At 41.1% G+C, this 12,402-nt stretch overlaps 1 protein-coding gene and 1 pseudogene across 1 annotated transcript; both read right to left on the bottom strand.

Moving 5' to 3' along the window:
* Window positions 1-966: 966 nt before the first annotated feature.
* LOC133733995 (large ribosomal subunit protein uL6z/uL6y-like) lies at window positions 967-2,149 on the bottom strand (annotated as a pseudogene).
* A 365-nt stretch (window positions 2,150-2,514) lies between these two features.
* LOC133746408 (glycerol-3-phosphate acyltransferase RAM2) lies at window positions 2,515-4,232 on the bottom strand. The gene has a single exon (XM_062174599.1). The coding sequence runs from the start codon at window positions 4,200-4,202 to the stop codon at window positions 2,643-2,645; it is 1,560 nt and encodes a 519-aa protein (XP_062030583.1). The 5' UTR covers window positions 4,203-4,232; the 3' UTR covers window positions 2,515-2,642.
* Window positions 4,233-12,402: the final 8,170 nt, after the last annotated feature.

The following is a 12,402-nucleotide window of genomic DNA, read 5'->3' as shown; positions in this document are numbered from 1 at the left end:
ATAGTTTCAGCCAAAAAACTGGGCTTAAAGTTCTTGTGGGTACATTAGTTATGCCAACCTAATTGATGAAAAGGAGTGTAATCCTTGTCCGCTACATGATGATATTCCGAATTATAATGTCTTGTGGAACGAGAGTTTCTTCTGTGCCTCTAATGCTGCGCAGTGGGCTAGTAAATTTCTTGAGGAATATCAGCAATTTCATGTGCATGGAAATGCGAAAGGTAGAAGGGAAAAGACCAAATGGCAGAACCCTCCTAGTGGGCGTCTGAAAGTGAATGTGGATGGGAGTTACCGGGCTGATTACGGTGATGGCGGAGTGGGAGTTGTGATACGTGATGAAAATGGTATGTGCTTGGCAGCTCTGGCTCGGTATTTCCCACATGCTTCATCTGCTTTACATATGGAGGCTGAAGTATGTAGGGCTGAGCTCTTATTGGCAATCCATCAGGACATGACCGTTATTGATGTTGAGAGCGATTGCTCCCTTGTTGTTACTGCTCTACAGCGTGATGTGGAAGATAGATCTGAAATTGGGCGTATTATCGATGATTGTAAGTCATATTTGACATCTTTTCACTCAATTCAGGTTAGTCACATCTTCCGTGAAGCAAACGGTGTAGCCAACAGGTTAGCGCACCTTGCTAGTTTTAATTACATTTCTGATGTATGGTTAGATGAAACTCATGTTATTATTCGGGATGTTCTCTATGAGGATGTTTGTAATCTTTCTAATGTAGCACGGGGTTCAGGTTTTATGTCCCCCCCGTTGCAAAGTATTACTTCAATAAATGGAACCGAGCGTGGGGCTGAGCCTCCCAGCTAGGCTGGGTTCCAAACCCCTTTCAAAAAAAAAAAATGACACGTGAAATCTTTGGAAATCAGGAAAACCAATCCTAATTAAATAAGAGGGGTTGGCAACAACTCTGAGTAAAATTAAATAAAGTCAATCCTTTTTTTTTACCAAAATCAAGCTGGATTTCCACGAAATCTTTGCTAACACAAACCCATATCGGTTTCAACTATAATATAGTAATCCATAAAAAAGGCCCAAAACACTTCAGATCAAAATTTCCATACTCCCATACCAGAAAAAATAAAATAGAAACATACCGAAATTAAAGAAAATAAGAACAATTTTTACGTTCACTCTTTGGGTGAATGAGCATATTCACTCTTTATTGCGATTAACGCATAATAACTTTATAATTTTATAATCCAACCATTCATGTTGTATAACTAATACAAAGATTAGCTCTGTAAAAAATCAATCAAATTGAATATCTTTTAGTTATTCATTTTTATGAAATACATGAACGGTTCATTATAATAATAGTAAGTGTTGTTAGAACCATCCATTTGTTTGATTCAATTGGATAACTAAACGATTCGCGATTCGGTTGATTTTTTACAGAGATGATCTTTAAAGACTAATATAAGATATAGACCGTTGGATTATAAATTTATTAAGTAAAAGTATGTTAATCGACAATGGGGATGAATATGCTCGTTCACCCTAAGGGTGAACCTAAGAATTGTCCAGAAAATAGTACTACTGACTGGACTAATCGATCTTTCTTCATTCATCTCGGTGGCAATGGTGCTCCTCTCGCTGACGTAGATCCCATTCAGAAGCTTCTTGATGTCCTTCTTCTTCACATGACACTTATGATTGATCAGTGCCGCCGACCTCGAAACCAACTCGATGTCATTCCCGACCAAAACCAGCTCATCCTTCACCTTCTCCGATCGCAAGATCGTCATGCCGTCGAGCATCTGGACCTTCCTGACTTACTTCTCGCACAGAAAGTTGAGGATCTCGATGGCGTTGCTGGAACTGGGGATGGATGCGTTGATCGGAAAGTTAGCATAGATGAACCTCATGTCCTTATCTCATAGCGGTAGCCCTTGGTGATGCCTGTGATAAGGTTGCTGACGTGGCTGAGGGAGGTGCAGATGGGGGCACTGGTCTTGCTGGTGCCGAACCAGGCCTCGATCTTGAGTTTCTTCTTGCCGGTGGAGTCATCGGTGACGAGCTCGAAGTCAAGGTGAGATTCCCACAGGGACCTTCGACCTCGATGACCTTGGCCTTCACCTTGATGGTGACGCCATCCGGGATATCCATGACCTTCGAGGCCAGAATCGTCTTCATTTTGAACTGTTTCGGCATCTCACACTCGCACTCGAAATCTGCAGGCCTTATACTCAAATTCCCAACTATAGTACTACACTTTTTTTTTTTTTTTTTTTTTAAGAAAAAGATTTCATTATTCTCTGCAACATTACATTGTCTTATGGCAAATTCCGATACCAACGGGTCGTTTCATAGTATTCTGACATATTGAAATTTCGGCCACATAATTAGTTCAATGACTTCAATCCAACCCAAGAGCCTTAAATAAACCTCGGTTTTTTTTAACTTCTACTGGTATGGAAATTACCTCTAGATTTGAATGATAGAAATTCGATCTACAAATGATGATATGCATAGCTTGATAGCTAGATAGATCGATCGAATTGGAGAAAAAAATTAAGTACTACTATATTATTACCATGCACTTGAGGTGATCATACATTGTTACAGATTAAATTCAAAGTACGCAGATGCAAAAACCACACATTTGTATCTATAATATAGATCCCCTCTAGCACCCCATAATTTTTTTGGCATTAGCAGCTGGTTTCTCCGCCACCGTGCCATCATTCCCGGCCAGAGCTCTGTACTTATCTTTCCTCGTGAACGTTGTGCACTCGTACGACAAGCTCGCCGCGATAGTCCTTTGTATATAGTTCGCCACATCATGGCTCGACTTGCCTGCTCCGCAAGTTAACTCGCTAGGCAACTTGTTCAAAAACGTTACTTCATAAGCAGGGCTAGGGTTCATGAAGAAGTAAAACGGGTCCATCCCCTTCCACCCCCTCGCGGTGGTTCCGTGGAACATGCTCATCCGATTTGCCATCGCCACGGGGACCAGCTCGTCCGTGAGCTCGGCAAACAACGCGGAGAACCGCAGCAGAAAGGGTTCTCGGCATGTTGTGCCCTCGGGGCATATGACTAGGTCACCTTGTTCTAGAAGCTTCTTGATCATGTTGGCGTCGGCAACCCGGTCCCGGGTTAGCCGGACGGTTTTGATGGGCGAGATTATCTCCGAGAGACGCGAGAGAGAGTATGTGACTGCCGGGATCGGACGCCCGAGAGCGGTGGAGAGGAAAATGGGATCGAGTAGGGTTCGGTGTGAGCAAATGAAGAGAACTCCGGTTTGACCCGTTGACTTCTTAGCTGGAGGTGGTGGGGTGCCCTTGATATAAACCCTAACACCCAAAGCCCAAAAGGCATAGTACACGACCGGCATAGGAAGCAATGAACCGGCAGCAATACGTAAGCAAGCCAAAACGAAACCGACCGGAATCCAAAGAATGGTGATCAAAGCCATCAACGGAGTTAGTTTCGAAGCGAGCCGGCCGTCGTGGAACACTATAGGCTTCGGTAATTTTTCGTGGCTCACCGGCTCAACTTCCGGCTTAGCCGGAACAACGTAGCTCTCTTTGCACAGCTTCATGAACAGAAAGTCAGTTTTTCGGTCACCGAGTCCGATATCCGGAGCGTCGGAACCAAACACTTTTTTAAGCGCGTCGGCTTTGTTGTTTCCGACAAGAATCCCAGGGTTTAGGACAAACCCGGTAGCTCTACCCCTGTACGTGGCAATCTCTGTCCCGAGAACCATGTCAGCGCCCAAAAACTCCTTCAAAAACCCCTCCACCATGATTCTCGGGTTGGCCGTCAAAACACAGCGTTTCCCGCACGACGAGAAGACTCTCCATGTTTCGGAGTGTAAGTCAGTGGAGTAGAATTTCGGCAGCACGGCGCGTGCCACGGACTCGATGTCCGCGACTTTCATGCCCGCGAAAGTCGCAAACACGAGTACACGTATGCCGGCGGACTCAGAGACGAAGTAGTAGAGAACGCCGGCAAGCGGTGAGGCCAAGATCAGAAAAAGAAGCCTCAGAATGCCGCCAACTTCGAAAGCCACGAGGGCGAAGTACGGAAATGAGCTCCGTCCGCGGAGAAGAGTCCCGTCCATGTCCGCGACAACAGTGTGCTTTTCGCGGCCGATGGACGGGCATTTGTCGATGGTTGGGAAGGTAGGAGGGTGGTCTTTTCCTATGGAGGAAATTGAAACAGGGTAGGGCAGTGGGTTAACCATTGTTAATTAATTAGCACCTGGTTAACTGAGGATTAAGTAGCTGTGCCCTGTGGGTGCTTATATATAAGGATTAGTGGGGAGTGCATGGAACAAGAGGCTTTTGGTTTATGAGACCAATGATAGTGGCGCCGAGATTTACGAAAAGAAATATGATAATGGTGACAAAAGCTTTGGAATCGCCGATGTCGATGCACCTAATACTGTTTTTGTAAGGAAGTAAGGAACGAGAAAGACAATGTTGTAGTAGTAGCTACTAGCTAGCCATGCAGGACTAATCTCTCATGTTAATTAGCCGCCAATCATGAATTTTGCTTTTTTAGGCGTTAACGCGAGCTAGTGAAGTATCGAGCTAATTAACTATGAATACAAATAAGAACTTAATTGGTTTGTATATATTTCCTTCTTTTTGCTCGGAAACTAATACGTGCATCTATATTTTTTTTTTCTTTCTTTCTTCTTCTTCAAAACAATCGAAGCCATGCATGCCATTAAGCTAATCACTAAGCTTAATAATGCAAATTTAGGTATCTATTTGAATTCACGGGTCATGGTTGATATTCAGGATTACATATATGAATCGGTTAATTAGTCAATATTAAATCATGTATCATCTCAACGGAATTTTATCAGAGCACCATATTTATGTAAGGTTAATTTTTAAAGAGCGACCTAAAAATGAATGTTCAGATGATATGATTATATTGTGTAGTATGTCCAAAAGAGTATTTAGAATTTAATGAATTAACAGTAATGCCTCCATAAACAATGATATAATCTTAATGATCTTTTTTCTATTTTCGTTTACTAGATCTATATGTGTGTTGAAATTTAAGATGTTAGAATTTGACAAGACGAACATCTTCTATACATTATTACGTACATGGGCTAAATACTGTTTAGTCCCTGAACTTTTACCCAAAAAACACTTCAGTCCTTAGCCTTCTAATTTCACACGTTTAGTCCTTGTACTCTCAGAATTTGGATCAATAGGTCCATTCTGTTACTTTCCGTCCAAAATCTCCGTTATGTTGCTGACGTGACAATTTTTTGACACTAAAATGTCTATTATGCCCTTTTTTTTTTTTAATTTCTTCTCTCTTTCTGTTTATCTCTTCGTGAGTTCACGAAACTCTTTTTCTTTCCTTCTTCAGCAACTGAATCTTCCTCAATCCTCTGAGGAGTCATGCCATCCCCTCTCGCTTAGCCCCAAAGTCCAGAGACCCTTTCCCAATCCCCACCTTGACACGGCGATCTCCGACCAACATTAGCCTTGCGAAGGTGGCTGGGACCATAGCGCAGGACTAGAATCGACGGTAACGCTCTGTTCGAGAAAGAAACTGTGTACGCGATGGCCACCTCTTCATGATACCATTTGAATCAGCTTTCATTTCTGGCAGACTTCCGACATCATCTTTTGTAAAACCTTATTTTCCTTCAATTTTGCACTTTGTGTGCCAAAGATCTTGAATTTATGGGTCTCCTTTGATGGGTTTTTCTTTGATTTTGATTCTCACGATCAGATTTTCCCTCCCTCCCTGCTCCCGAAGCTGGAATCCCAAAGCCAGAGAAATACCTTTTGGACCCATCACTCGAATTCCTGACAAAGTCGGCCAGAGAGCTATTTTGTCTCAGAAACGAGGCAACTAGATCCGTCATCTGTGAGGCATTGACTCGACTTCAAAGGGACCTCTTCTTCATCCTCAAAGCCATTCCAAGCCCAACCCCAAGGCCATGACCGATCTATAGGCCCACGGCGGCGGCTTTGTTCCGGAAGAAGAGCACTCAAGTGAGTCTGATTGGCATGTGTGTTTGATTTGAATGGTCAAGCTCTGATCTTGGTTAGAAGTTAGGTTATTTGATAAATTATGGAATTAGAATTTTTGTTCGTTGATTTTGGAAGTTTAATTTGAAGTTTTTGTGATGGCCCATGTCCAGATTTTAGAATGTGTTAGGTTCAGAGTCCATGAATGGGTCTTGAATTGTTATTTGTCTTGTATCAATTGGAATTTTTAATTGAGAGTGGAGGGGACTCTGATCATGAACACCATCTGGGTAGGATACGAGGAGGTGCAGAGGTAGATGTAGACTGGGGAGGAGATGCCGGATTTGAGTTTGAAGTTGCGGATCATGGAGGTGGAAGAAGGAAGAAGAAGAGATAAAAACAAAAAACAAAACAAAAAAAAGGGAAAAAAAAAAAGAAAAAGAGAAAGAAAAAAATATAAAAAAAAAGTGAGGGCATAGTAGACATTTTGGTGCTCAAAAATTGACACGTCAGCAACATTAACAGATTTTGGACGGAGAGTAGCGGAATGGACCTATTGGTCCAAATTCTGAGAGTACAAGGACTAAACGAGTGAAATTAGAAGGTTAAGGACTGAAGTGTTTTTTGGGTAAAAGTTCAGGGACTAAACAGTATTTAGCCCTTATTACATTGTATGAGAATGTGAAATTGTAATACCCAAGGTATTTAAAATAAATAAATAAATGTTACGAGGGAGTTCTTTGGTATTTTTTCTTGACACACGTAAAGAAATAAAGTAAAAAAAAAAAAGGGTAGATCTGGGCCATTAATGTGAGCCCCGGAAATATTAAACGAGCTAAGGTGAGAGTGTTTGATAATTATTTTACGATCTCGGTGTTATGGGGTGTTCATGATTATTTTTCTAAATTTTTTCTTGAGGTGAAATTTTCGATTTGTGGACTCAATAATAATGTACGTGACGTGACAAGTCTGTGGAAATTTTCGGAAAATTTTCGGACATCGAAGCTATTTATTATGATCTTTAGAAGTTTTAGAATTATGCAAATTATTTTAAAGAAAAAAAGAAATTTGTGTGGTGCAATCTGTACCATAGAAATCAACTGCTTGATCAGGGCAGTTAAAAATCAGTTAAATAGGGAATTATATAAATACCAAGTGAGATCAAGAATAGGGAGACTCTCGGTCTCTCTAGAACCCTCTTGATAAATCCCTCTTTTTCTCTCTTCTCTTGCATTCGTTGTTAGGAAAATTTCTTTAGATCACCAGCAAGCAATATAACACGGGCATAAGTTTCAAAAACTCTCTCGACCGACTTCCTCCATCAGCTCTCCTTTCGGTACTCAATAAAACAAGCACCAAAGCACATCGTCGCCGCTAACAAGCTTGATCGAAGTTGCCGACGAATTACGCTCCGATTATTTAAACTAAGGTAAGACCCGCAATTCTTATTGATATTGAATTCTGATTAAGAAAGAAATCAGTCTGATATTAGATTGATTAATCCGGGTCGGGGTGTTATAGGAATACTATAAATAACAATTTGTTTGATATTTGATTAATTAATGTTCATTTTTCAAGGAGAAATTTTATTAACACATCCTTAATTTCTATATACACATCCCATTTTTTTGTAAATTCTTAAATCACTACTTTACCCCTTTCTCAAATTAAAAAAAATAAATAAAGAAATTAAAAAAACAAACTCTCCAGTTTCCCACGTTGGGTAGAAGAAGGTGGTCGCCAGGTGATCTTCCAGTAGCATGCAATCGGTGAAACTCTTCATCATACCAAGCTTTTTGGGACCTAGTCTGTCTAGGGATGGCAATGGGGATGGTAAGGTAAGGGGATTAAATTACCATCCCCATACCCGACTTCATTTTCCATCCCTTTACCCTCCCCAATCCCCTTAATAAGATACTGGGGATTCCCCGTCTCCGTCCCCATTGGGGATTAGGTCCCCATACCCGCCCCAATCCCCATTAACAATATTACTAATTTATTATATAAAAATTTATACAAATAATTATGGATTGTAAAATATGAAATTAAAATCAAACATCAAAATAAAATAAATTTCTTATTTCAATCAAGGAAAATTAACATGTTGATAAAGATCTTTTATTTAAAAAAATCTTCTTCTTTTTTAACATATTTATTAACAGAATTTAAATATTGACAAAAAGATGAAGTTTACATAAATATTTGTTTATAAATAATATTAAAAAAATATATATATAAAAAAATTATATATATATATATATATATATATTTTCATATAATACTTATTGGGTGGGTATGGGGATGGGCATCAAAATACCATCCCCGCCCCGTACCCGATTTTAGAATTCGAATACTGGGAATCCCCATCCCCGTTACCCGATTTCCCCCGAATTTCTCCCCGTTAAGGTCGAATACCCTATGGGTACCCTACCCGATGGGGATTTTTACCATCCCTAGACCTAGATGCGTAGTAAACAAAAAGAAAAGAAAAGAAAAGAAAAAAGGCTCCTTATTATGAACTTCAAACATGGGAATCATTTTCCCAAAGCTCATTTGTGTCTGATGTTTAAAAGAATGATTAAATTCAGTTTAGTCCCTCAAGCTTTAGGCCAAACATCAGTTTGGTGCCTCTTTTTTTTTTTTAATCAAACTCATCCCTGATCTCTCAAATTGCATCAACCTCGTCCAAAATTTGAATTTGACTCCGAAGATGACGTCATGCGCTGAGCTGGAGCCGACAAGGAGGTCCCACATTTCTGATTTTGAACCCACAAGAAAGGCAAAATGGACATTTCAAATTTAATTTAATTTCTAAATTTTTTTTCTCTTATTTTCTCTTATTTTCTCTCCTTTCTCTCTCGCACAAATCTGAAACCTCCTCTCTTTCTTTCTACTCTCTCTCTCATTCCCAGCCGTCACTCCAAACTCACTACCCTGACTCGCTCGACTCGTCGCCGCGCTCCCTCAACATCGACTCCTAGGACGACCCTCTCCCGCCGGCGTCCAGGCTCCGGCTGATTTACAGCTATGGCAGCCACATCGTGCCGCGGCAGCACGACAAGTTGTTGTGGTACGTCGGCGGCGACACTCGAATCGTCGTCGTGGACAGGAATACTTCACTCGCAGACCTCTCGAATCGGCGATGCTCAACTGTGGCTTCTCTGACTCCGCCTCTGTTAATTGCTTGGTCGGCCTAAACTACGGCGGCGACGGTGCTGCGAACAATTCAGAGTTGAGAGGAGGAGAAGCGGAGGCTTCTGCGGCGGCGAATTGCAGGATCAGAAGTCGTTTGGGTCAACATTGTCGTCTCCGTCGCTGGCGAATTTGCCTCCTATTCGGGTCCACGTGGAAGACGGCTTTGGGAGTAGTCGCGGTGGGAATAGAGCGCAGGATCAGAAGGTTAGGATTGGAGCAGTTTGCTCAGATGTCGATATCGGAAACCGATCACAGTGGATATCGGAAACTGCTTCCTCCTCAGCCTCAGCAACAGAGTCTACCTCCTCAGTCGCAGCCCAAATCTACTGGAATTTTTGATTTTCCATCGCCAGATTCAGTGTCAATGTATGCTTTGCTTGTCACCTACAAACTAATTTTCTTGTTTAAACTGTGCATGAATTTCTTAGGCCTTCATATCATAAACAGAATTGAATGTTCTTTGACTTATGCTCCAAATTAGAACTTTTGTTTTGTTAGACAAATTTGTATGTTTAGATCATACTGTTATTGTTGATTGGATGATTGATTATGATCGAGTAGTTGATTGTGGCATTTTTCTGCTTTGTTGGATTTATTTGTAGTGATCATAGTTTTATCAAATCTTGCCATATCTCGCCCAAGGTTCTGAGAGAGTGTGGAGTTTGGTTGAGGTTGTGGGTAGTGGGTAGTGGGAGCTTGTGAGCAGAGATTAATGGTGGTCGGCCGGTGTTCATGGTGGCTGGGAATGAGAGAGAGAGGAGGTTTCAGATTGTGCGAGGGAGAAAGGAGAGAAAATAAGAGAAAAAAAATTAGAAATTAAATTAAATTTGAAATGTCCATTTTGCCCTTCTTGTGGGTTCAAAATCAGAAATGTGGGACCTCCTTGTCGGCTCCAGCTCAACGCATGACGTCATCTTCGGAGTCAAATTCAAATTTTGGACGAGGTTGATGCAATTTGAGAGATCAGGGATGAGTTTGATTAAAAAAAAAGAAGAGGGACCAAACTGATGTTTGACCTAAAGCTTGAGGGACTAAACTGAATTTAATCCTTAAAAGAAATTTCTGATGTATAAAAGAAGCTTAAAAGTGAGCATTGAATTTGCAGAAAGTGATCAAATATACAACAATGTGCCGCTTTATATATTTAGGTTTTAAATCTAAAATTTACTTAAGACTTTTGTAGATATAATTAAGGCTTGTCAATTGAATTTGTAGACCATAATTATTTCAAAAATAATAATATTAGACCCAGGAAATAACGGAGAGAGGATGGGGAGAGAGAGTGCTGGAGGGAGGGAGAGAGGATGAGGGTCTTGTACTTTTGTTGTTGCAGATGCAGAAGAGAGAGACTAAGTTGCAGACAAGGTGAGAGATGGGTAAGAGAGGGAAGATTGGAGAAAATGTGACAAAAAAATCTAAACAAGTGTGTATCAAGTAAATTGTAATGCGTATATAAAATTACTCTTTTTCAAGTTGATATAAAAAAAAAAAAAAAAAAAACCTATCACATTAAATGTGTAATAAAAATCACTTATGAAGCATATAAAAAGCATGAAAAATGTAGGTAAAAGAGGTCACGACTACACACCTAGCTGTAGGGACTAAGGTGATTGGTTTAATGGTTAGTGTTGGTTTTTCAAATTCATAAACCTGTCACATATAAGTTGTATTTGAAGGGATCGTTTGCTCTGCAAAAACCGTACAGTTTTGCGTCTAGGGTTTCCACTTGCTTCTCGTCCGGCGGCGCTCATGCCTGGCGTTGGCTCGCCTCGCTAGTAAGGAGCTGCTGCCGGATGGGATTGTGAATACTATCTGCCTGGAAGCTTCAAGGAAAGGGTTTGGCTCGGGGCTAGATGGGTTTGACGACGAGTCCCGAAGCCGTCTTCCGTGCGGTGGTTGTGTGCACAAGGATGGCGTGCCTCATCAAGGGACTTCCCGGTCCGACGAGTCCATGGGATTGGGCGGTGGGGAAGGATCCGAGATCGGGGCACGATGTAGTGCAGAAGGTTTCGTTTCGGCGTGTCTCGGCGTAGGGCAGGACGGCGTGGGGAGTCGCAGCTTAGGGCGTGGCGACAAGATTCGCGGCGGTGTGAGTTGGGACGTCGTTGGGTCGCGGCGGAGGGGACCACTGGCATTGCACCGGAACTGTGCTAGTCGCCATTCAGCGAGGAAGATGAAGTCTTGGGCTTGGGCGTGCTATTCTCTACTGGGCCTGAGTTTGGGCCTCTTTTCTTGGGTTGTCCTCTTAGGCAGAGTGATTTGGGCTGGGGTTTTTCTGCCCTAGTCCTCTATTTTGTTTTTAGTTAGGCTAATTACAATAAATTTCCTTGTATTAGGAAGCTATGCATTTCCATGCACTCTATGTACCTCTAGCGCCTCTAGAGTAGTACCAAAGGAGGATCTCCGCTATCTCTACGTATTTGATTGTATAATGGGTAGGTCTAGTTCTATGTACCACTGTGGGTACTACTACTAACTTCTTGTCTGTCAATGTCCTTAAATGGCAGCAGGAGGGTATGTTATGGCTTATTCGGGCTTGTGATGAATATATTTTCTCGCCCCGTGGGCCTCTTCAAAAAAAAAAAAAAAAACTGTCACATTAAATGGGTAATAAAAATTACTTATGAAGCATATAAAAACGTAGGTCCCGTAAAAGCAGTTTGCGACTACACGCCTAGCTCTAAGGACTAGGGCGATTGGTTTAATGACTTGTTTGATATGAGAATGAATGAGAATGTGGTGTACAGTAATTATCGACTTGTTTGATATGTGACTATTGTTCGTTTTTCAAATTGGTAAACCTATCACATAAATTTTATTTTATTTTTCTAAAAAACTATCACATTAAATGGGTAATAAAAATCACCTACATAAAAACGTAGGTAAGAAAGAAGTACACGACTGCATGCCTAACTCTAGGGACTAGGAGGTTTGGTTTACTGACTTTTTGATATGAGAATGTATGTAGAGTACTCTAGTGACGTGTGATTAGATTTTGTTTTTGAAATTGATAAACCTATCACATTAAATGAGTAGTAAAAATCACTTATGAAGCATATAGAAAACATAGAACGTAAGTAAGAAAGAAGTACACGACTACACGCCTAGCTATAGGGATTAGGGACTAGGGGGTTTGGTTTAAACACTTAGATTATCCTAAAGCATATTATAAGCAAAAATTTATGGGAACATCTCCGTTTAACCCGCCGTTTTTCGTCGTGTTCTTCCATCGTCGTCGCATCA

Source organism: Rosa rugosa, chromosome 1 (genome assembly GCF_958449725.1).
Source record: "Rosa rugosa chromosome 1, drRosRugo1.1, whole genome shotgun sequence".
Lineage (NCBI taxonomy): Eukaryota > Viridiplantae > Streptophyta > Magnoliopsida > Rosales > Rosaceae > Rosa > Rosa rugosa.
Note: the sequence above shows the minus strand (reverse complement) of the source record. Positions and strands in the feature narration are given on the sequence as shown.

Coding starts and splice junctions, on each gene's coding strand:
- LOC133746408 (XM_062174599.1), bottom strand. CDS start 4,202: ATGGTTAACCCACTGCCCTACCCTGTTTCAATTTCCTCCATAGGAAAA.